This window comes from Carya illinoinensis, chromosome 4 (assembly GCF_018687715.1).
Source record: "Carya illinoinensis cultivar Pawnee chromosome 4, C.illinoinensisPawnee_v1, whole genome shotgun sequence".
Lineage (NCBI taxonomy): Eukaryota > Viridiplantae > Streptophyta > Magnoliopsida > Fagales > Juglandaceae > Carya > Carya illinoinensis.
In genome coordinates, this window is record NC_056755.1 from 6,863,050 (window position 1) to 6,889,456 (window position 26,407).

At 34.5% G+C, this 26,407-nt stretch overlaps 1 protein-coding gene across 1 annotated transcript; it reads left to right on the plus strand.

Moving 5' to 3' along the window:
- Window positions 1-1,903: 1,903 nt before the first annotated feature.
- Window positions 1,904-19,579, plus strand: LOC122307064 (MADS-box protein AGL42-like). Its single transcript, XM_043119685.1, has 8 exons — window positions 1,904-2,346; window positions 2,453-2,639; window positions 16,740-16,821; window positions 18,249-18,310; window positions 18,414-18,513; window positions 18,660-18,701; window positions 18,796-18,837; window positions 19,205-19,579. Exons 2-8 carry the CDS (start codon window positions 2,458-2,460, stop codon window positions 19,316-19,318), a joined length of 624 nt encoding a protein of 207 aa, XP_042975619.1. The 5' UTR covers window positions 1,904-2,346; window positions 2,453-2,457; the 3' UTR covers window positions 19,319-19,579.
- Window positions 19,580-26,407: the final 6,828 nt, after the last annotated feature.

The window sequence follows — 26,407 nt, forward strand, 5'->3', positions numbered from 1 at the left end:
ATATATTATGTTTTTCTATATTACATTCAGCTATAATAAATCTTCTATATGGAGAGGTTACTGTTTATTCATCTAAATATATATTTTTTAAAATATTATTTCTCTCTCATTTAATCATCTTTCCTTTTTTTTTTTTTTTTGGTTTAATCTTATTTTCATTTGAACTCTTTTAACACTTTTGCATTGACCCCACTCTCTTACCTCTTATCTGCTCTCTAGCACTTCCTTTTATGTCTATTCGATTGTTATACATGCAGAAGTTTTGATATTGTTAATAATAAAAATAGGTATATTTTTAGAATATTTTGAAAAATTATCGAGAATGTATATTCTTTTAATATACTTTGACAATATTTTCATGATGTAATCTCTTATTTTTTATTTTTTGAATTAATTTATATTTTAGTTTAACTTATAAATTTGGATTAATATAAGCTATAACATAATTATATGACATTACATATGAAGAGATATTGCCAATATTAAAAAATAAGAGCATATTATTGGTAGTACTTAGAGAAAATATTTGTAATAAATAAAAAATATTAAAAAGTATAATACTTAAATGATATAAAGAAAAAATAGATAAATTGATATATGATATATATTATAAAAGTCAGTATACAAAATAGAAAAAATGAATTTTGATGATTATTTTAAATGATAGGATACATAAATAATTAGAAGTGCTATAAGGTCTCGTTTGTTTACAAATATGAGATGATCATAACTTTATAAATAGTAATGAGATAATTTGTAGATAGTAGTGAAATAATATGAGTTAAGATTTTTATAGAGTTTTGGAAAAGGAGAAAGAAAAAGTTGAATAAAAAAATTATAAAATAAAAAGTGGGTTCGAATATAACTTTTTAACATAATTTTTATTTTGAAATTTGAAAAGTTTAATTATTTTTTATGTTTTATTTAAAAATTTTAAAAAATTTTAACGATTAGATAAAAAATTTAAAATTGATGTTTGAATATTAAATTGAGATAAGATATGTTAAGATAATTTCAAAATTTTGTAAGGCCTGTTTTGGTTTTAGTAGATAAGATGAGATGTGATCTCATATCATATAATTATTACAATTTTTTCAAGTTCACATATAAAATATAAAAATTAATTTAAAAATTTTGAATATATTATGTTTTAATAATATTTTATTTAATTTTTAATTTTTATCTCATCTTATTTTTTTCTATCTTTATAATCAAATCAGGCCTAATACCAAACTATGCAGAAATCAAATCATCCACGTTAAAACAAGGCCACGACACCATAAGGACCTTTTGGTTTTAAAGAATGTTTCATTTTATTTTATTATTATAATATTTTTTGAATGTTTATATAAAATATAATAAATAATTTAATTTTTTTAAATTTTAAAATGATAAAAATAATATTAAAATATAATATCTTAACAATAATTTATTTAATTTTTATTTATTATCTGAAATAAATTGACTTCATTTTCAAATTCAAATCAGCCATAAACCAAAGATCGACAGTAAAATATCTCCTCGAATAGGATAAAAGCACAGACAACGCAAATTCCAGCTTCACAGCACCAAAAAGTCACCATCACCCCAATTGCAGTAGTAACTTGCCCGATGTTGGCTGACTCGCCGTACAATGCGAACCACGTGACGCGGTCTACTCCCATTGGCCGAGAAACGAAGCTGCTGAGGTGTCGCCATTTGATTGGGTGATTGTCAACTTCATTGTACGATGTTGTCGACGTGGTGCTGTGACTAAATTTTTCCATCACTTTATGTGGTCATTGCAGTGGAGCTCCACAGAAGGTGGATAAAAAATTAATAAAAAATTATTTTATTTCTTGTATACTCAGTCTGTCTAATTTCCTTAATTTCTTTTACCAAAAATAGGCAAGAGATATGTCGAATCATTTTTGGAAATTTTCTTTTTTCTCTTTCTTTCTTTTTTCACGCGGTTCTTATACTTTTCTTTTTTTGTGGGTAAGGACTTGAAAGAGGAAGACAAGGATTTACGAATAAGGAAAGAAACGGGATGTGGTCTGAGTCTAAAGAGACGACGAACTATACATACACAGCTTCCAAGATCTTCTCTGTGTCTGCTCTAAGAACCTTCCTATAAATTTTCCATCTTTGTAGCGCTGGTTTGGTCTGTTCGTTTTGTAAATCCGTCCTGGTTTGAACTGGTGTTTCGTTTCAACAAAACTTTGATAAGTTTTTTTTGTTTTTTTAATGTAGTTTCTGTTTTGTTAATCTGGGTTCTCTCACCTTCTGGTTTGTAACTAGTTTTCCTCTCGTTACTTCTCGAGCCAAAGAAGCATAAGCGTGTTTTGGAAATTTCACTAGAGCTTGGTGAGATTTGGAATTATTTCATGTTGATACTTTTTAAGCCTTTTCGCCGATCTCGGTCAGGGTCATGGCATACTGATGTGAAGCAGTTTTTTCTGGTCATTAATAGAGGACATGGTGAGAGGGAAGATTCAGATGAAGCGAATCGAAAATACGACGAGTCGGCAAGTCACCTTCTCGAAGCGTCGAAACGGGCTGCTAAAGAAGGCCTTCGAGCTTTCCGTCCTTTGCGAGGCCGAAGTCGCCGTGATCGTATTTTCCCAGAAAGGCAGGCTCTACGAGTTTTCGAGCTCTGAGTATGTTTCTTTCATCACCCAATCCTCCATTTCTTTTCGTTTCGATTTTTTATTTTGGCTGCTTTGATACGTGTAGTCCAATATTTATGTGCATTTATTTGTATTTTCCCTAGTTATAAAAAAATCTTCACGCTCTTGGAATATTTATGACTGCGTGATGTAGCAACAAGGTCTGGGAAATTGTAGTAAATGCCTTGTGTACGAGGAACTTGGCCTTTGATCTGTGTGCGATTTATAGCTCTTTGTTTTATCTCTTTCTTCGTGTGTTCGCGTCTGATATCTTAATATTTAACATATTTCCTACGCAATGATCGATTAGATTTCACTTAGGGCCTTTATAGATTATCTTATACCTTTTCAATTCCGTCCACATTCACAGATTGATTAGAAGGAGAAACAGCTCTCTCGTGATTTCCACTACTCTGATCGCTTCCCCGTTTTCTTCCCATCCATTTTCGAGTTCCTGTAGTTTTCAGAACTATACATGTTCTCCGCGGGTCTGATTTCTTTATCTCCCTCTTCCGATTTTCCGCCTCTTTTAATCTTTTCTTAGTTTCCTGAAGTGCCTCTCTTTAATCATCTTATTATGGAAACTTTCATTAATTAGGGTTTCTTAAAATTTTTTATGAAGCATGGTTATGTACCAGCCAGTTTTGATTCTAGAACTGGGTAGCCAGGTTGCCGTTGATCGTTCTGGTTCAACCAGTGGGACTTTCCCTATTCGGCATGTTCACTGCAATTTCGAAACCCTCTCCTATCATTTCATTTGTAATAACTTCGATTACCACAATAGAGATTCTGTGATTGGTTCGTATTCTACTACTCCAAATAGAAAAAAGCCTCATATTACAGTTACTTTTGCATCACTAAATGATAATCAACATGAATTAATTTCCTGTGAGCAGGCCAGTAAGTAAACGTACATTTAAATAAATTTTAAGTTCCTTTCGAGAACTTACAGCCTTTAAAGCTCGTTCACCTGACAGTACCATGTTTTTTTAGAGGTTTAGTACTTTGTGGTTGATAAGATGTGATGTGATTTTATGGGGGAGGGGGGTGTGAAAAATAAAAGAAGAAAAACCATGGTTAATCTGTTGCATTCGCTTTGTGTAGAGAATTTGGTTCGACGCTCATTGTACTTTTTATGTCCAAGATATCATATCTTGCAAGAGCTACGTTTTGTATCATTTGCGCTGGATATTTCTTGTATACAACAAGAGTTTAAAGTCACCTTTCCATGCCATTACAATTCGCATGAAAAGAAGTTAGCAGAACCTATCATATTTACATTCTGTCGTAACTTCTAACTTGTCTTGAACAGTTATCTTGTTTATGTCGCATGTTCTAAGTTTAGATAAAGACGACTGTTACGAACTGCATATGTAACGATCATCACCGTCTCTTTCACTTTGATGAACTGTAGAGTGTAGACCATTTTCTGATTTATGTCTATGGCTCTCATGAGTGTGACAGCTTCCTTACCCCTCCAGTTCTGTGTACGATCACCATGATCACCTTTTCCCTTCCTTGATCTTAGACTTTCTTGTGCCGCCCCATAATCTTTCTATTGCCCCGGTCCTCCACACCAGTTACAGCACGACCACCACTCTTACCTCCCCCTATCCATTGCATGAAAAACATCTAGCTAGTTAGGCCCTTATAAAAGCGCATAGCCGGAGATTCATCACTTCACATATAACATCCCAAATGAACTCGCCTTATAATCACGAAAATTGATCAGTAGTTGCTGCACAACATTGAATTAAAGGTTATAATGGAAAATGTTGAACTTTCTTTGGCTTAGAATTTGGCGCTCGCCTTGAAATCACAACTCCATAATCATGACACAGATGCGGGTTATGTCTCATATAACATGGCACATAACACATGTTCAAGCCTTATTAAGTCGTATCACTCTTCAATTGATTTCCAAGCTAAATGTGTAACTCCCACTTAGCTTGTGGGTTTTCGCTAAGTGGTATCATCTTCTCTACTAATCTTTGGTTTGCTATGCGTATAATTGTTGGTTTTAGGCCTGGTTTGGATAGAGATACTTTCATCTCATCCAATCCCATTTCAATATACAAACACCACAAATACAAACATTTCTTAATTTTAAATTTTTAACTTTTTTGTCTAGCCATTATCTAATTATTACAACATTTTCAAACTTCCAAATAAAAAACAATTTAATTTTTTTTTCAAATTTTAAAACAAAAATAATGTTAAAAAAATTATATTTTAACAATATTTTAATTTTATAAAATTTTTATTCAATTTTTTTTCTCTCATTTTTCAAAACTCTATAAAATATTTTAATTCAAATTATTTCTAATTCATCTCATCTCAATTCAAATATTTCACTACCATTTACAAATCATCTCAACTCATTTCATTTCAACTTCTATTCAAATTAGGCTTTAGTTTCTGGGTTGGTTTCAAGTTTTAACATTATACTTTTCCCAATCAGATTTCATGGATTTTCTTCCATATATCATGTTTATGCAAGAACTTTATTAAAACAGGACTTTTAGCCGAGTGAAAGAGATGTTTATATCTACTGTATGCAGTAGCATGTTATGCCAAAATAATTTATAACTAGTTGGTAGTTTTTACTTTCCCTTTTGTGTTAAGGTTTGGTCTAGTTCTTGTATTATATTTTGTATCTCTGAATGTATAACATCCTTTTTTTTTTTTTAATTTTTTATATAGGTAAAAGAACAATTATATTAATGAGAATGAAATAGGTAAAGCGTAAGTACACGGAAAGTATACAAAAAAAAAAGCCTAAATACATTCTAGAGGCACTAAGATAAAGAAAGGAAATTGTGGACAGTATTTCCATTTAGTACAATGGCTGAAAACCAAAGCAATAACGCATGTAACAAGAAATTCTGAAACTCTACCATAGTGTGTTCCCTATCTTCAAAATATTGTGCATTCCTTTCCAACCCACATAATGCACAACGGTATCATCTTCCATGCTGTCGCCCCCTGAGGGCAACCATAAACGTCTGCCAACAAGCAAGCCAACCACCCTCAATGGCATTGCCTAAGAAACATCAACTCTTCTGAAAATCTCATTCCACAATGTTCTTGTCACCTCACAATGTAATAATAAGTGATGCACTGATTTTCCATTTTTTTGCACAAGTAACACCAGTCTATCACAATGAGTCACCTCCTCCTTAAGTTGTCCGTGGTCAGGATGTTTCCAAGAGCTGTCCATACAAAAAAAGCTACTTTGGAAGGTACGCAAGACTCTAGATACTTTTCCATGGGAAAGACACAATACCTAGTGACTCGAGCATTTTGTAAAATGCCTTAACTGTGAACTTCTTGCTGCTTGTGGATCTGCATTGCATCCTATCCCCCTGTGCTGTTATCCTTCATGTGGAGTAAAGAACTCTAAAAAATTCTGCAACAGTATGCAATTCCCAATCATGATTATTCCTATTAAATAGGACATTCCACTTGCGAGAGCCATTAGAAAAAGCGAGTAGATCTGCCACTGATGCCTTCCTGTTGGTTGCAATGCTATAGAGGGCCGGGAAAGCTCTTTCAAGAGCATGCTTTCCACACCGAACATTATGCCAAAATCTGATTCTAGTGCCCTCTCCGGCTACAAAGCGGATGGGGTTTTCAAAACACGATAAGCCCCTCTTGATAAATTTCCACAAGCCTACACCCCCTCACTATTCTGGAACACCCGCCCCCCCCCCCCCCCCCCCCCCCCCCCCCCCCACCAAGCACTTCCGTATCGAGAGTCAATAACTTCCTTCCATAGCGAAACCTCCTCCGAACAGTTACCTCCAAAGCCATTTTCTCAATAAAGTTTTATTGAAAATCCTCAAATTGCGCACTCCCAAATCTCCACCTGAGATTGGGGAGCAAACTTTATTCCGCTTTGACAAGATGGAATTTTGTTTTCTCCCCATCCCACCCCACAAAAAAGTCCGGAATAACTTCTCATTTCTATTTGCCGCTTCTGTAGACAATGGAAATAGAGTTAAAAAAATATGTCGGAAGGTTAGAAAGAGTGCTCTTAATCAGAGTAAGGCAACCCCCTTTCAACAAATACATCCGTTTCCAGCCCGCCAATCTTTTCTCTACTTTCTCAAGAACCCCATCCCATATAGCTTTGGCTTTAAAAGTTGTCCCCAACGGAAGACCCAAATATTTCATGGGTAGAGAAGACACTTTACATCTCAAGAGAATCACCAGCCTGCTAATTCTAGGCACCACACCCACCACTACGATCTCATATTTACCAAGATTTACTTTAAGCCTCAACACGGTTTCAAAACATAACAAGAGTGCTCTTAAGGCTTGAATTTGCTCACGAGGGTTTGGGTGAGGATAAACTTGCACGGGCTCCCCTCGCCTCGCACTTGAACTGCTATCTCTGGCAGCAACTTAGCCATTGGCCTCTATGACTGTAGGCAAGGTCACATGAGCCTTCATTGGCACCGATGGCTCGTGCCCAGATGCCGATGGGCCAACAACAGCCTGCATACATCTCCTCCAGGCAGGGCCTCTCTGCTGATAGGGCTCGGGCTTCCCTCTGGGCTTGGATCCAACAGTTGGGCCCAAGAATTTTTCCTTCCCCTTAGGCCCACTTGACTGACCCTGGCCCAACAGCTTATCATTAAGCTGTGTCTTGCCATTGCCCTGAACCTTGGGCCCACCATAATGTGCATTTGCTTCTTTATCAACTTGGCCTAGCACCGCTTTCTCCTTAGCATGGCATATAAGCCATTTGACTTTATCAGTCAATTCATCCAGTTGGCTTTTCATCTCAGACAACAATTCCAACTCCATATCCTCATTAAGGTCGATAGCTCCCTTGCCACCTCCCTCACTTCGCTGAGCACCCGCTGAAAGAGTGGTGCCCCCTAACCTTTGCAAACCTACCTCTCCTGGTTCTCAAGGCAGCACCAGTGCCTCCTTGTACGACCGAGAAGCCATAGAAGCCGTCGCTACTGGTGGCAACCGAGTAGAACCACCTTCTCCTCCAGCTTCCTTCAATACTGCAGCTAGCTTCCTCTAGCCCATGCCTTTCCTATCCCCTGGAATAAAAATGAGATTCTGACGGCCTCCCTCACCATACTCCACCAGAACCACGTAAACGCCGTGGGGATTAGAAAAACGCTGGGCAATGAAGCCCCTAACCCCTTCCCGAAAAGCAAAGTAAAACTCCTTACCCCCAGCCTTTGCGCACACTCCAAAGCTCTAGAGAACCATCTAACTGTAGCAATCCCCAAGCTCATCTCCTTAATGCCTTTTCATCCTTTCTCAGTCAAAAGTACATAACATCCCTCCCTTGAAGCCTCAAACTACTTAGATTCGATTACCACACGTTTCGAAGAGGACATTTTTCTTCCAAAACAGCCAAAAACCCTGCTGTTAAACACCCACAAACACCATTGCTTACAAAAATGAAAGTGTACGGATGAGTATAGTACAGAGGGAGAAAGTTAAGAGAGAGAACCACTGTACATCCTATTTGTTAAAAGCAATGAATTATTTTGAACGTTAAGGGTCATTGTTTAAACCTAGTGTTGATGAATTTAGAAGTTATAATGGTGCTAACGACTAAGGGCTCGTTTGGGGAGTGAGATGTGATGAGAATTTTGTAAATAGTAGTAAGATAATTTGTGAATAGTTGTGAAATAGTTTGAATTGAATATTTTTTAGATTGTGGAAAAGGAGAGAAAAAGTCGAATAAAAAATACTATAAAGTTAAAATATTGTTAAAATATAGTTTTATAATATTATTTTTGTTTGGAGATTTGAAAAAGTTGAATTATTTTTTATTTTTTGTTTGAAAATTTGGGAAAGTTGTAGTGATTAATTTGAAATTTTTATATTTGAATTATATTTGGGAATGAGATGTGATGAGATGAGATGATATGAGAATTTTGGGATGATATCTATTTCCAAACAAGCTCTAAGAGACTTATACATCTTTATATCCACTCCTTCGTTTACGAACACGTAGCTCCAAGAACTACCTTTCCCAATCCTCCTACACAATCCTATACTCCTCTCTCTAGGTTTATTGAAGTGATACTAGAGTATTTAGTATTTAATCTAACATGGGACAATGAGGAGATCTTTACGGGTATATCAAAGGAAGCTGCTAAGTAAGGGCAGTTGTGAAGGGACATGCGTCCTTCCATGTGTTCCATAAAGTGTGCTCATTTCCATATTTTTTTAAAAGGAAGGGTGATGCCCCTCTTTTAGTCTACTAGAGCATTTGTATATATCCATATATAGGAACAAGTTCTTCGAATTTTAGTGATCATTGTCTCAACTAAATTTTTGATCGCCTAGCTAGCTAAATGTACTAACTAGGTTGAATTACCTACTTGAGTGTATAAAGTAATGATCACGTTCTAGTTAATCATTTGTTGATAAATTTCATCTATTGAATAATATCTAAACATATGCTCTAATGTTGGGGGTTACATTAATAACAAATTACCCAGCTACACGACCAACACTACATGTTAAGAGCACTTTGAGGGCTAAAACTAACCGCAACCAGCAAAATGTTATGAAGCCAGAAAAAACAATAAATAAAAAAAATAAAATCTCATTGAATTGTAAACCATGGTCATCCGGTTCAAGTCTATGACTCTCTTAGGGGATGCTTGGAAAATAAGATGAGATGAGAATTTTGAAAATATTAGTAAGATAGTTTGTGAATAGTAGTGAGATTGTTTGAATTAAGTGTTTATGGAGTTTTGAAAAATGAGAGAAAAAGTTGAATAAAAAATATTATAGAGTTAAAATATTGTTAAAATATAATTTTCTATAATTTGTATTTTGAAATTTGAAAAAGTTGATTTTTTTTTTATTTGAAAGTTTGGAAAAGTTGTAATGATTAGTTTGCAAGTGTTTGTGTTTGAATGATGTTTGGGAAGTAAATGAGATAGGATGGGATGTAAATTCTTTCCAAACGTCCCCCTTAACTTCTTCCTTCAATTCTCATTGCTACCACTACCATTCTCTTCCCTCAACTTCTCAAAAACTCCATTGTCAATTCGCCTCACCTCTCCGCACCATCATGACTAACACTCTTTCCTGTAATTAGATCTAACTCCAGACTTAAATCAATCCTTGGCACCATTTTGTCACAACTCAAGGAAATGCCAATCATACCTACGTTATACCCAAGGGATTACCATCATTCTCACACAAATCTTTGACTATTTTGTCGGGATTCATATTATAATGTGATCATGTGATATTAGAACATTATAATATGGATCCTGACACAAAGGTTTGCTAAGATATAAAATAAATAATAAAATCTACATTTTCCTATTTGTTTAAACTTTTAGGACATATAGTGATTTCACATAGTATACACCAATCTAATGAACATCAACCTCTCATGAGACAACACCATCAAGTTCAAGGCATAAGTCTTGGTCATTGCACCCCCACATGACTTCTTGTCACTGCTTGAAAAATCAGAATCAGGCTCGGAATCGGGTAGGTAGTGATTCATGACAATTTTGAATCGGCTACTTTCATGTTGATAAAAAAGAACTAAAAATCATATACAATGCAATTCAAGCATTTAATATTATGTATAAACTGTATAAAATATAAATTATTGACTAGTTTCAATAAAAATATGATATAAATCTAAATGGTATCTATGAATATGTAATTTATGTATTTAACTTAAGTTGTCGACATTTTTTGCCTTGTACGAAAAAGATAAAGACCGCTAACTTATAAGCACATAACAAATGTAGTACTTTATGCACAACCACAAATTGAATACAAAACACGATTCATCTACTAATCTTTTTGTTCAACTAAAAAAAATAAAGAATACATGTTTTATCTTTCAATTTTTATGTTAATACATATTTAGTTCTATCATATTTTTGTACAACAAATTAAAAAAAAACCCCAGTTGTTAGACAATGCAACTTAAAAATAACTATAGTTTTGAATTGGTTGGAATTGGTTCAAATCAGTCTTTAAGTCATTCGATTTTAGTAGTTCTGTGAATGATTAAAAAAATTTACTAAAATGGGTTCGGTTTCTGACCAGTTCAGCTGAATTGACCTGAATCGAACCGTTTCTTCGAGCCTTGCTTCTTGTTGATGCCATCGCATTCATTGTTTGGTCTGTCATTAAATCACTAGCGCATTCTTTATCCCTTTTTCAATAACAAAATCTGAAAGATTTATTCCTGAGGCGCTTATCTTGAGTTTTGTATTTTCTACTCACATTATTGTTTTTACCATCATTTTCATTTGGATTTATAAGAAGATATAACATATTTTGGATTCTTTGTAAACCGGCATGCATTTTTTATCCACCTAAATTTGAACTCTATGAGTTGCATATTTGAAATCTGATTTGCATTGCAAACAACCATGGTTTTCTGTTCTAATGTTTTACTCAGTTTTTCAAATCATACTTCAAAGGATTCCTCTGCAATTGCAGAAGTGTGTTGTCGGATGATTCATAAACTTGAATAGTTTATTGCCTTTTGGTAGTAGAAGAATAGATGGTAAGAAACCTCAATCTGATCTTAATTTAACTATAAGCCATGTGAATGAAAACAACTTGTCTTACCTGTACTTTTTCAAAATGCATTGTACTTTGTTTTATCTGGATGTTCCAGATTATGGAAGTTCTCCTGCTTTAACTTCTTTCAGCCTTACTAGTATCAAATCTTAAACAATAAGCTAAGCCCCTCGAAGGATGTTTTAAGTTATACTGTAATTACTAACATGATTAATAGAAATGAAATGAAATGAAAAAAAGTGGTCATGGCACTATTATGCTGGATTTGTACAGGAGATGGACTAAAACTAACAGAGTACTAAATTAAAAGAAGGCTGGTAGGCCAAGAAAGAGGAAAGGTAAAATTAGCAAAGTGTCTTAATCCAAACATTCCACAAATGAAAATTTTACTTAATGCGTTATCACCTCACTCCCATCTCACAATGTTGATGTTAAATTGTCCATCAACTTTTGACTGTTTTTCAACTGTTCATCCAAAAGTCAATGGATATTAGTACTTTCAGTTTAGCATTTGAGATGGAAACTAATAGGATAGGGTGTAGCATACATAACTCTTCCACAAAACACCTACTTAATTCTTTGTTAACCCTCCTATATATAAGCTTCTTAACGGTTACCTTTTTTAAGGTGAGTAATAATAATTTAATAGTATATGAGGAATAAATTAGAACCTGATAGCTAGGTCTACAATACCAAGGTAAAGAAACCGATTATTTTCAACAAATAAAGCCAATAATAAACTTCTGATATATTCATGTCAGAAAATTTCTAGTTACACCTATCGCAAAGTCTGCCTAGTTCTAGCTTTGGTGTCAAAATAATGGGCTCAAACAAATGCCTCCGTATTCATGCTATAATCCTTGTATTCTAAACCCCAAGGGGTTAGTCCAAGTGGTGAAGGTCTTGGTTTTGGAGTCTCACTCCCTTCAAAGTCCAAGGATCAACACTTCATGGGTGTAAACAATCCTTTGGAGCCATACTCCTGGTGAAAAGCCAGTGATTTAACCAGTTCCATATAGAGAAACTTTTGAGGATGTGGCGCACGGGACTGGATTTTACTCTGCAGGGGTAGTCCAAAGGACCCTGCCTTGAGGGGATCCCTGACATAAAAAAAAAAAAAAAATTAATAATAATCCTTGTATTCTAAACTTTTATGTCACACATATGTGTATTTTCTTCTGGACACGGAGATAAAATAAAAGAAAACAAATCTAATGCTATCATGAGATTTCGAGCTCAAATTTTTCCTCTCTCAGAACTCTAGAGCTCGGTTAAGTTTCTAGATTTCAACAACAGTTGCACCTATCGTCATTCATGAGTCCATCTTGTTTCGATTTTCTTGCTCTTTTTTATAATTCAAAAATAATTGTTAAGTTTTAACTTCCTAGAATTCCCTATTTTGTGTCATATATTTTTTATTTTTTTAATCATCTTTTGCAATATGATTCCTTCCTTCAGTTTGATACCTTTCAATTTGATTTCTATAAAACTTCTCTACTCTCATGACTGGTAAGAAAGCAACCTAATTAGGTATAAGTACTGAAGTCCCATTTCAACCGGTACGCTTAAAGGCATCAAATGCTACCACTTTGTCTAGGAGATGTCTAATTTTCAACATATTAAAGGAGCTTTTACACCAAAAGATTAATTAGCAGGTTAATCGATCCTTTTTTCCCACTAGGTAGAAGAAAGATATTTTTTATTGTTAGGAGGCACGTAGTAAGTAAAAGTGCAAGGTGCATGCATATTTCTATTACATTTCATAATCGTGAGTGTGCATATTTCTATTACACTTCATTTATTTTTCTTGATCTTCTCATGGGTGTGCGATGCACCTATCACTTGCCATATGAATTCGAAGACTTAATTTTTCCTTTTATTTGTCTATCCCTCCCACCCACGTTAATGACTCCATGCAGCTATGGTGTTTCAGATCTGAATTGAGACATGTCAAGTGTATCATTTAGATCTCACCAACAAGATACTATCTTTTGGCATCAGCGATATATGATTAACTAGTCTGAGTTATTGATTGGAAAATGCTATTATCAGCTAGGTTTTTTTCCCTTGGCTCATGTTTGGTCTAGGGAAACTTAATGTATGCTTTGTTTGTCATACATTCATTTGGATTGCAAACAAGTATGGAAAAGAAGATAGGACAAAACTATCGCACAAGAAAGTAAGATTTACATTGTTTGGCATGAAAGCCTAAGTTTATGACCAAAGACAAGGAAGAATGTTGATAAAAATCTACCCCCGTCCCAAACCTTAATAAACCAAAAGCTCCATTTTCTCACAATAGGAAAACTCAATCTCTCTGTGTGATGAACCAATGGTGTTAGCCACTTCTGTATATGCTAGATTCTAAAAGAGTTAGTGAAAGTTGAATATTATAGTTTCTTAGAATTACTTGTAAAGCCCGGTTCCGGACACCTATTAATTAAATATTCAATACGAAATTGTGCAATGCCTTTGCAAATTCACCCTCCAAATATGGGTCTCAAATGATTCAAAGTTGGACAAGTTGTCTCACCCAAATCTCTGATTTCTCATCAGGACCTACATTGCATTCAATCCTAGTTGTACATACTATTGTTAAGTTGGCTTTGATATATACCAAGAAATTGTTGTAACCGTAGAAAGCATTTGTCACATCTTCACTATAATCCACAATGACTGATCAAAGTAACAGTTGAAGCATTTTAACCTAAAAAAAACCAGCGTGAAGCTAAGTACACGTACAGTGTCATCACAATTCTTCAACTCTATGAGGGATGTCATAACAATTTGAGGCCTATAATATTCCCCACTCAAATACTTTACACACGAACCATCTTTCTATAATATCTTGAAAAATTCTATACATCACACTACAATTTCTCTTTCATCCCACTATGTAAGATGTGACATATTTATCACCATTGGATGATCTTTTATTGGATGATTCTTAGTGATAAATATGCCATATCTTACATAGTATGATGAAAATGAGATGGTGTAGTGTATAACATTACTCATAATATCTTAGTGTCTTGTGCAATTACTGGGTCAATTGTGGCCGCACCCCTTTACCATTACCTAGGAAAAAGCATTAGCACATCCCTGTTATATTTCGAAAAGAACAACACAAGCTTATAGTTGAAGATCTCTAGAATCACTTATATAGTCTGTTACAACTTGGTATTGCAATCATCCAATCCAAAGTGAACCTTAATCTTAATTTGGAGAATTACAATCACCCTTTCTTGAGTCATTTATATTCTCTTTAGGTAATACATCATGCTGCAATTTGATACCATTAATCACAACCCAAAGAAGTACTAGCCACATCTGCATTGAGGAAAAAGAAAGGGACTCATAAGGGCCCATGGCCCCTATCCCTCAATCCCTCACCCTCTAAATTTCTAGATCAATTTGTTTTGGTCCCCAAAATCAACTAGTCCCACAAAGCTTGTCTTTATAATTATAAGTCTTCTTCAAGTAGGGATTATAGACAATATTTTACATATTTATTAATATGGATTAAATTATTCTTCAAAACTAGGTTTAGTAATACTATGTGGGGACTTGGACACTGTAGTTTTACATGGGCCATGACAAGAAAAGTAACAATCTCCCTACTACACCCCTATTTATGTGTATATATCGTATACGCATGTCTGCATGTAGGAAAGTTATGTATATGTATGTGTACGTGAATCTTACATCTTAATTTCAACTATTTCATTTTCTAGATTTGTATTTGAAAATTCAGTGGAACATATCCCAAATACATCTAGAGAGAATGAATTAGTCTTTGAAAAAAAAAACAATGGAATAATTATCAACTTAAAAAGCTAATAGAAAAACATGTATAAGCAATCACAGATATAAAAATCAAAATCAAAGAAAGTAGTAAAAATAGTGAATATAAAGATTTTGGTTATGAGAGGAAAATTTTATAAAGATTTCTTCAAAAGATAAACTAAAACTCGATCTGGGTGCTCAGTTTTCGCCTATAAATCCACTATAGAAGAATATATTAAGTACAATCAATTTAAGATGTTGCAAAACATTGCAGACTCAAACGCCAAACTATAATCCTCGTAAATGATCCATTCGATCTTTGCCTGCAACATTTATCTGTCATAGAAAAATGTTCCCAAACAATATAATTCCAAAATATTCTCAACCAAACAAAACCAACATAGACTTCTAAAGAAATTCGTGGGCCTAATTCATCTTATAAAACCGGTTCAATAAGAGGGTTGCTTATTATCATGCCCAAGATTTTATCCATAGGTAATGTGAGATTTATTTCTTAACACCCCCGTTGTGCAGGCCAGTGTTTTTTTTTTTTGTCCTTGTTACGGGGTAAGTAGTGTGGGCTCCAATTCTTTCTGTGGTAGGTTCCGATACTATGAAGAAATTCATAGCCCTAACTCATCTCATAAAACCGGTTCAATAAGAGAGGTTGTTTGTTGCCTATAAACATGCCCAATACCTTGCCCACAGGCAATGTGAGATTTATTCCTCAACAATATCTGATTACAGGAGAAAGCATAACAAACCTACTCCATAACTGAGGCAAACTATAACCAGTAGGATCATTTTGGTAGAAAAACAAAAATCATATCATTGAAGCAATTCAACCCTGCATTTTAACTCAATAACAGCACAAAAAGCAGACCATAGAACACTACATCCAGCACAGTTGCTGTGGTAGACCTTGCCATTGAAGCGCTCAATATACTTTTTATAGTTAAGTAGCTAGAGTTCAATTGGACATTTAGTACTCAATCGGGACACATTGTGGTGAGATTGACCTTCATATATATATATATATATTTTTTCTCTCAATTCTTTTAAGTTCTTCTAACTTAACCCTTTCTTGTGCCATGATATGTGATAAAGTTGCTTTTACTAGATTTCCTTGAAGTGATATATATCAGTACAGTTTGAAATCCTCAATGCGAGGAGAATTTGCCTGAAATGTCCGAGGCATGTAAATACTTGAGGCTTTCATCTTTTTTTCCCTGATAGGAGGGTTCCACTAAATTTATGAAGATAACTGTTGTGGGTCAAGTTGAATTCTAACAAGGCATCCATGCAAATATAAAAAATGATCATGACTATCTGCTCTATGCATAAAAAAATATTTTACATTTATTAGCAATTGATTCGTAAGTAAATTATATGCTAAAAAAAGTAATAGCATTTGAAACCAGTAAGTAGAACGTTTTATGCACTATTGTTTGGATAACATTATAAGTGGATTAGAGGAACACATTTCATTTACATGGGATTCTTAATTGCCTAAATTTAACCCATTAATTGTGAAGAACTATAAACTAGATTTGAATTTTAGCCACTATTACAGTGATACAGTACAGAAAACTTCTCTGGTGAATTCGTTCCAACTTGGAAGCTCACATGTCCTATTTCATCTATGGACATATGGGTGCAATTTAGTTACATAATGTTACAGAGTTCCTCTTTTTCCTCCTTTAACAAATAAGTTACTTGTAATGATCATGATATCTTTTGCTTTTGGAACTTCAGCATTCAAGAGGTGATAGGACGATACTTTAACCAGGCAAGAGGTGGGCAAGGGAACTACATTGCAGTGGAACAATACATGCTGGTAGGTCTTCTTCTCGCACTTAGATATTAGGTGTCTTATTATTATTTAAAAATAATGGTATTGGTTGCTAAATAATGACATTATAAACTCCTAGGAGTTGACTCAAGTGGTAAAAGTCTTGGGATTGGGGGTATGCTCCCCTGGTCCAAGGTTTAAATCATTTTGGGAGCAAACAATCTCTAGGGGCTATTGGATTGAAGGATTTTCTCATTGAATTATTTGAGGTGAATTTAAGGGAAACTTCTTGCCGATAATTTATGCACTTTCGGGATTAGTCATAACGTTGTTCTTGGACACCTGATGCGAATAAGAAAATGACGATATTATAAATTATGAAAATATTGTTTAGGCATGTGCTAAAGCCCGCATGCATTGTTAGGTTGAATTGAGCTTAAATTAAAAATGATTTCAAGAAACTCCAATATAAATGAAAGTCTTTTGGAGGAATCATATTAATGATTACAGGTGGTTCCCGTTGTTACCATGGATGGCTCTTTTAGGATATCATGCACATGCACATGTGATGGTGCGTTTCCAAATCACAAAAATTTAAGCCACGTGAAGAGTGAGACAACGAGAGAATGTGGAAGCATATCCTTCTTTTGTAGACTCTAGCAGAAGGTGACGTAATGAGAGACTGATTGTACCTTAAGGCTGATTGGAAATCTGCTGACATTCCTTTAAAGGGTAGCCGGTTGCACTTTGGTAAAATTATGTTTGCTGGTTTGTTCTCGTGGAAGAAATGATTCGGGTAACTACATATGCTTAATGTTCAAGGAAAAAGTCACTGATTCTGATAACTTCCAAATACTTTTCTACTGGAATTGTTTATCTGAGGTTAAAGTTTATCATCTACGGAATTTAATGACTCGGGGAAAGGGAAGGAGCGTGTTTTAGGGTTGCTAGGGGGTGATAAAAGGCAAATTCATGGTGCTGTGAACAGTGTCTGGGTGAAGGAGATGTAGGGTTCATTTCTAAACCAAAAAAGTGAATTACTCAACATATTTCAAATGATCAAGTTTGTATCTTTATATTTTTGGCAACCATATGCCTTCACACCTCGGGAGTGACGAGCTGGAGTATATTTAGGCTTGACTTCGTGACCATGAATTTTGAAAGGAAGTATGCCGATGCTTCATCTCTAGCTATTAGAAATAGAGCAGAAGGATAAAGATGGTAATATCAATTTTGTCTTTATGTATAAAAACATTAAATATATAGTACAGAACAGTTCGTTAATTGCTAAGACAGATGTGTCTAGAATTATGATGCCAAATCAGCTCACCGTTCTATGAAAATTATGTTGCAATTTGGATGCTTGAGCTTGATGTCAAATTTAACTCAGACCTTATGACTACTCAATCCCATGAACAACACAAATCAGTTGCTCGCTTAGTCCTATTGTGACAAAAAGTTCCCATATGCAGCAATTGAAGCGTGGCAGTGCCAGCATGGCAAAGCAGATTGAGCTTCTTGATGCTTCTCAAAGGTTATTCTCCTGCTTTGAAGCTACTCCCTGCTGGATTTGTTACTTGGAATGTTAGTCTCGGTCTGATCTGGAATTTCAACACTTTCAAAATTGCTTGTCATAGGAAGCTTTTGGGACATGGTTTAAGTTCATGTACTTCTGAGGAACTTCAAGAGACCGAGAGTCAGCTGGTGCGAAGCTTATCCCTTATCAGGGGAAAAAAGGTACGTGGATTACAACCTGAACTGAACATGGCTTTCTTCTTGTCCTTACACTTCCCTGCATCTTGAAATTCCCAACAACCAAATATATAATTAGAAAATGAATATTTTGAAACCTAACAAGCAGAAAGAAATGGCCTAAATTACAGGCTCAGTTATGGACGGATGAAATAGAGCATCTAAAAGAGAAGGTATACTTTCCATGAAGATCAATAAATATGTTCTATTTTAACTATCGTCGCCTATATGTCTTAACTAAATTTAATGCCTTCTGTTGAAATTCAGGAGAGACTTCTGTTAGAGGAAAATGCAAGGTTAATCGAAAAGGTAAGGCTTCAAGGATTCTTGATCTGCTCAAACCTTCCACAACTTTTGAAAATGTTCGCTATCAGTTTACTTTTAACTTGTTTTAACATAATTGCATTTTTTAATTGGCTTCCATTGTGGGATATAAACATGAACAAAATTTCCTAGACCAAAAATGTTTTCTACCCCTTCATGCTTTCCGGGGCTAACTAGAACTAAAAGTACTTTATGTCTGTGGAAAGATAGCCTTTCCGATAGGCATCCCATCTAGCAAATCAGAAATCATGATGATTGATATATATACATATATATATATAAATATAAATATATAGTGTTTAGTATTTCCCAACTTTATAACAAGTACTGTGGTGCAAAAACTCAATGGCAGTTACCATCTCAAGAGAAAGGTATTGCACCCTACAGAAGCAAAAGTAGCCAGGCTTCAGACATAGATGCGGAGACTGAATTGTTCATCGGACTGCGAGAAATGCGCTGCTCATGAAAGAAGTTTTGGCATCTGCTCATGACCATGTTCTCCCAAAAATTCGAAGATTTCTCAAAATAAGAGGAAATAATAAACAAATGCATTATGATTGTATATTCCATGTGCAAGTTCATAAATATTACTGTAGCTTCCTATATATGGTGTTACCTAAAATTTGTCAGCTAGTTGTATGAAAATAATCGTATTAATGTTAGCTATGATTTCAGTACTGTAATATATTTAATCGTGGGAATCATCAATCTTAATCATTTTCGTTCATTATGTTAATTAGTCAGCTTAGTGCTGATTGAGACAAATTAGCATACATTAGTATCTTTTTCTTGTTTTAGTTTTTATTGCGTTACATTGGAAAATAATACTAGGGAAAATGTTATAAAAAATGAGGGAAAACTGATTACAATTTGGAAAAGAAAATGATAATATGACTAATAAATATGTCCACTTATATATTTTTAATTTTTTTTAATAGTTAAAGAAGTGATTTTTAGTAAATTTATATATATTTTTTAATAGTTAAGGATGTTTAAAAAATAATAATAATAATTTTTATCTGTACTAGCAGCCACTCTTGGCAATCATCTTAACATTGTTGGGAACAATGTAAATTACTAAATGGAGCTGGCCATCTCAAATATTTGCACAACTTCTGCCACGTACTCCTGAGATAAGTCTGACCATTACGTATTTTGACAACGGTAGACAATTAAACATGCAGACACAGAGAGCACGTTCGGTCCGCACATTAGACTCGTGAATGAATGAATTAATACCTTTTGGTTGGCTTTTTGCATTTGTGAAGGAGAAATATGAAAGATGAGAGTAATACTAATTATCTTTAGGATAGAAAATTTAGGGAAAAAAAAAAAAAAAAACCCTCTATCTTTTCATAATTGATTTCTTCAAAGAGTAACCACCTCCTAGACAGGTTACCCTCTTGCAACCCCAAGGTATAAAATTTCGTGTGTTGCCCACAAAGAGAAAAAAAAGAACCAGCCCTACTTACGTACTCTTAATTAGTACATCTGGACAATGTATATCCGTGCATAAAATGCTGAATCAAATGTTTGTAAACCTTTAAAACGTGTTAAATCGGTTCCAGCAGTCAACATAATTTCATTTTAATAAATAAAAAATGTGATAAAATATATGCTCCCCCTCTCCCAACACCAAAAATGGAAAAAAGATACAAAGAGGCCTTGGAATAGAGAGACCTCCATTATGGATATATTGAACATCAATTCTATACATAACATGATAACAGCTTTAATATAGCAGTAGTCATCCTATCCTTGGATACTAAAAACAAAGAGATATTTGCTTTTTCTGCACTTCCAGTTCCAGTTATGTATCTTTCAATTCAACCCAAAATGTGTTTCGACTTTTCATAGACCAGCTCCTTAAACTCACGAGAGAAAAAAGTAGGACAAAGCCAGGTTAACTTGGAAGTACTTTTGGGGTTGGGTTCCTACTCCGATAGCATCAGAATCCAACATGGCAAACTCTAACCCCCCAACTTCTACTTCAAGACTCCCTGAATCCAGCTTTGTTTCTCCTTCTTGGAGTCAGAATTCATTGTTAAAGCTTTCATTTGTTTACCAATTAACAGGTATCAAATGGAGATCTCTTTCACGTATCTAAACACAAGCAAATAAGGAAAAACCAAACAAATTCATCAAAATATCAATATACATCTATTCCAGAAACCATAACTGATCCTTAAATTAACATTTGAATGTTTAACAAACTAATAGCACTACACTAATTTACTAAAAAAGAGCAAAGATTCTATAATTTCTGTAATTTACCAAAAATCCACTCCAGCTTAAGTTCATATATTGAATGAAAAGTAAGAGAATCGTGAAGATTTACATGAAGGAGAAATTGCGGCCAGAATCAAAGCTTTCTAATTAACTCATTGTCGAAGTCTTCAAGCCAACTAGCAGTAACTTTTTCGTTGAAGCGGCATCTAAGCATTCAGCTTCGATTTGATGAGCTCGGCAACGTTGCCGGTTTGATTGAAGCAGTATGTGACTACCTAGCTACCACCTGTGATTGCAACTTGTGATCGTGGGAGAGGAAAAGTCAATGAATCTAGAGAGACAGAGGGATAATATTCATGGCTTTCTTGTACTCTGAAACAATCATGCATAGTTGTTGCTCTTATATATTTTCAGTGTACTTGGAATTATGCCTACTTCCTATCATCAATAAAATTAAAATGAGAAAATCTATTTATAAGTTTTATTTTTTCCACACCTAACACACCACTAATATAAAAGCTTTCCACATCAGCTATATTAGAAATAATTAATCTTTTGATTTTTTATTTGTCGATAAAAAGGTTAAATGGTGCTGTTTAGATGCGTAAAAAACGAGGCTTGAAAAATAACAGACTCGGCTTAAAGAAGCTCAAACTCACGACCTTGAATTATTTCAAATATGTGTTACCAACTGAGATTTACACCCTTGATCACTAGATCGGCCCTTTTAATAAAAACTGGAAAAATATACAAATAAAACATATGTAAATAATTAGCATATACTTTTGAGTAATATACAATATATAAAATCTTTAAACGATCTTTGATGGTAGTATCTTGATTTCATCAAGGTTTAGTTGAGCATCTTTGTCTTCTCTCTTCTTACTCTCATTAGGTTTTATGTTATAATTATGCAATAAATAAAATCTTTAAGGCCCCATTTTGGACAATGAGTTAGTTTGATCTTATTTTAACATCAAAACACTACTCAAACACAAATACTTTTTAATTTTAAATCTTAATTTTTTTTATCTAATCATTACTTAATCATTACAACTTATCCCAACTTCTAAACAAAATAAAAAAAATAATTCAATTTTTCTAAATTCCAAAACAAAAATAATATTAAAAAATTATATTCTAATAATATTTTTATTCAACTTTTTCTCTCATTTCCCAAAACACCATAAAACATCTTTAACTTAAAATCATTTCACCATTATTCACAGAATTCTCATCTCATCTCAACATCTAAACGAGGCCTAAGGGAAGGTTTGGTAAACATGTCTCAACTTAAAATTCTCATCTCATCATTACAACTTTTTCAAATTCCCACACAAAATATAATATACAATTCAACTTTTTCAAATCTCAATTCAACATTTTTAAATCCCAAAACAATAATAATATTCAAAAATAATATTTTAAACTTTCATCTCAATTCAAAATTCTCATCTTATTTACCAAATTTGCCCAGAGTGTCGATATTAGCATCTTCATTAACAAAATTTGCTTAAATAGAGTGATAAACCAAGAACTCCTTATATATGACAAAATGAGTGCCACCTGCCGCAAAACGCCATACCCCAAACCCAGGCCTCACCTAGGCAGGGTTTCCTTTTTTTCCCCAGTACCCATCCTTGTTGAATGGATAGGCAGGTTATCAAGCTCACCTTCCAACCCCAGAAACCAATTTCACATCATAAAAACCATCTCAAATCCAAATAGCTTTAAGAACCAAATCGATCGCTATCGAACAACCCTAAGAAATAAAAAAGGGACCCGAAATCTACAACCAACAGTCTAGAACCTTCGATACCCTTAGCCATGTCCATGGTAGGGCTGTGCAAAGCTTCTAGCAGCTCCAATTCCGGTCGGCGTCCACTCCAACTCCCGACGGAGTCGAAAAATTTGAAGTTTGGAGCCAAACTTGTGTCGAAAATTTTGGTCAGAGTCGGAGTCGAAGCTGATTTAGACTTCGACATCCGATATTTACACTTTATATATTTAACGTTGTAGTATAAATAATAGCCACTTGAGTGGCCTAATGGTGCACGTAGGCGTTTTGCAACACATTGACCTGCGTTCGAGCGCCCCATGTACGAGATAGTGTTTTTTACAATTTTTTTTCTAAGAAACTCTTAAAATGACCTCCTATAAATTCATCTTTTCTTTTAGCTAAACCTACGCATTTCCTCAGCTGACACTTGACAAAAAGTTTGTTTTCCCTCTTGAACTCTTACTCCGTTTTCTCTCTTTGTTCTACTTTGTCAATTGTGAAATCATTTCATTGAAATTTTACTCACAACACATACCACTACACTCTCTTCTACTACCTACTTATCTCTTGACACACTCTCCACCCAATCTAGATCTTGTCTCTGTCGCAAAACTTCCTTTTCAATCCATCCCTTTCTAGATCCCCCGTTTCAACTTAGTTTCTGAAGCCAGATTACGACTATTCAAAGATCATGTAGTGGAATTATTTTGATTTGTTTTTCTTTTTCTTTTGGCATGCTTTGCGAAACTCAATAATGGTGTTGACTCGAGAGTTAAGTCTTTTGATTTGTTTTTGTTTTTGTTTTTGTTTTGTTTTGTTTTGTTTTTTTATATGCTTTGTCTTGTTTGGAATTTTTGGATGTTGTTTGGATGTTAAGAAAGTGGTAAGAAAATTGAGAAAAAAAGCCTAACACTGAACAACCCTCCGACCTCCGACTTTGGCAACTCTGATAGGAGTCGGAGTCCACTCCTGATCAAAGTGAGAGCCCAACTTTTGTCGGAGTTGGAGTTGGAGTTGAAGTTGGACTTTCCGACTATGTCGGAGTCTGCTCCTGATCGGAGTGGGAGCCCAACTTTGCCTCCAAATTTTGTCGGAGTTGGGGTTGGAGTTGGACTTTTTGACTACATCGGAGTTAGAGCCTAGCCCTAGTCTGCAAGTCAAGAAGCTTCTAGACCCACGGCCCACGGCCAAGCCATGGTCTTGAAAATTTGAGGCAATGCATTGAGAATTTGAGAGCCATGGGTTGAGCTTTTGACTTTGAAAGAAACGAGAGGATGAAAGAAAGAGAAGATAACTCAGTGAGAAGGAGAGAAAGAGAGAAGAAGAGAGAAGAGGGAACGTGGAGGGAGGGAGTGAGAGAGCAGGCAAGTGAAATGTGCAAATTAGGGTTTTATTTTATATATCTGGATGCAGTGGGTGGGTGTGTAGTCCACTCGCCATGGGCCCCTTTAAAAGGTGTTTACTCTTGATCTGCCCACCCACTTGCCTAATAAACTGTGGTGTTGGGGGGATGTGTTGAATGGGCTAAGTATGGGGGCCCACCAAGCACCCCTAATGACTCAATAACTCTAGATAATCTTTATATTACTTTTTATTTAATGAAATGGATGAAAATGGACAATGTGGCTAAATAGAAGTAAAACTTCATTCAGTAGAATGGAAAGGTCTCGTTTCTTGGATTGCATGGAGAGAACTAAAAGGTCATTTTCTGCATTGGATGGAGAACTGAAGAGTCCTCCTTTTCTTTGAATTGGACAAATAATTGAATTAGGATCTTTAAATTGGATTGGATAAATAATTTAATGATTTTTTAATGCTTAAATTATAATGTTTATAAGAGAATGTGACAGTGTTATAGATATGCTCTTTAATAATTTCATTAAATTAAAAGTGGATTTGGGCTTAGTACTTGGAATTCTGCTGGAAGACTCCAAAGTTCCAAACTCCAACTCTTTTCTTTTTTTTTTTTTTGTCATAAATAAATATAATAATGATATATATATATATATGGTGAAAAATAACTTCAAAAACCAAAACCATATCGAAATGGACATGTCCATCCCCATAGCTGTTGCAGAAAGTTCTATTATTTGAAAAAAAAAAAAAAACACACGACCATGCTATGAAATCTATTGTATATGACATTAACTGACCATCAAATAACAGAAAATCTAAGCAATCGAAAACTACAGGGTTTAATCCAAGCCATTGACTTAATATTAAATTAAAAAATAGAAATAATATGAAAACTCATGAGAGGAACAGATGGGAAGGCTCTATTGTTTACAAGACTTCTAGTCACCTTTTAAATTCCTCCAGTATAAAAAAATGTGTTGCTGCAGCATGCTTTCTTGATCTATCAGAGGTAATAATGTGAAAAAAGAAAAACTTTCAAACAATAACCATTCACATACCCATGAAGCAGATATATACATCAATTGGATCAAGCGATCTTCACATAGCTTCTGCTCAATTGCTTCCTCGTCCTGCACACCCTGTAATCTTGCTTCCCATGTCTGCAGTACATAAAATAGAAGAACAATCTCATCGACTGAATAGGGACTCTTTAAGACAGCAATATGTACCCTACGTATATGAATCAAATTTCTCTCAGTTTCAGTATGGCCAAAGACCTTTTTGCTGTGAATATACGTCTTCATCCTCCCCGAAGTATTTTTACCGTTCAAAGCAGTGCTGTTAAAAGCACGAGTAAAGCCTACTCAACCTCCCAAACCTCTACACACCACATTATTTTAAGCTTTTAAATTTTTTAATATTTTTTTAAAAAAAAATTTGAGTTTATTCTTCTTAAACTAATTGAATTCTTTCATTCATTATCCATATATTAAATATTTGATAAAAAAAAAATTAAAAAAAGCGTGGTGTATGAAGGTTGTGTGAATAGTAGGAGGTTGTGTAACTTTTTTTCTAAAATCACTAGGTCCACTTAAGTTCAAATACTGTCTAGAGCCAAGGCTCACGCCTCACTGATGTAAAGCACATATTTCCAAAGTTAATGTATGCTAACAAAAACCCACAAAATACAAGAAAAAAAAGTTAAAACAGCGAGACGGTAATATCTTTGGCCAATTAACTCAAATATTATTCGATTAATCAATATGAAAATCAAAGTACTAAACTAATTACATAGATTCAGAAAATCTTGATCAAACACGCTTTTGCTATTGAGTATTTAGGTTTAATTAAAGATCCTGTACATTTTGTATGACTAATGTTCTGCAGTACATAAAATAGAAGAACAATCTCATCGACTGAATAGGGACTCTTTAAGACAGCAATATGTACCCTACGTATATGAATCAAATTTCTCTCAGTTTCAGTATGGCCAAAGACCTTTTTGTTGTGAACATACGTCTTCATCCTCCCCGAAGTATTTTTACCATTCAAAGCAGTGCTGCTAAAAGCACGAGTAAAGCCTACTCAACCTCCCAAACCTCTACACACCACATTATTTTAAGCTTTTAAATTTTTTAATATTTTTTTAAAAAAAATTTTGAGTTTATTCTTCTTAAACTAATTGAATTC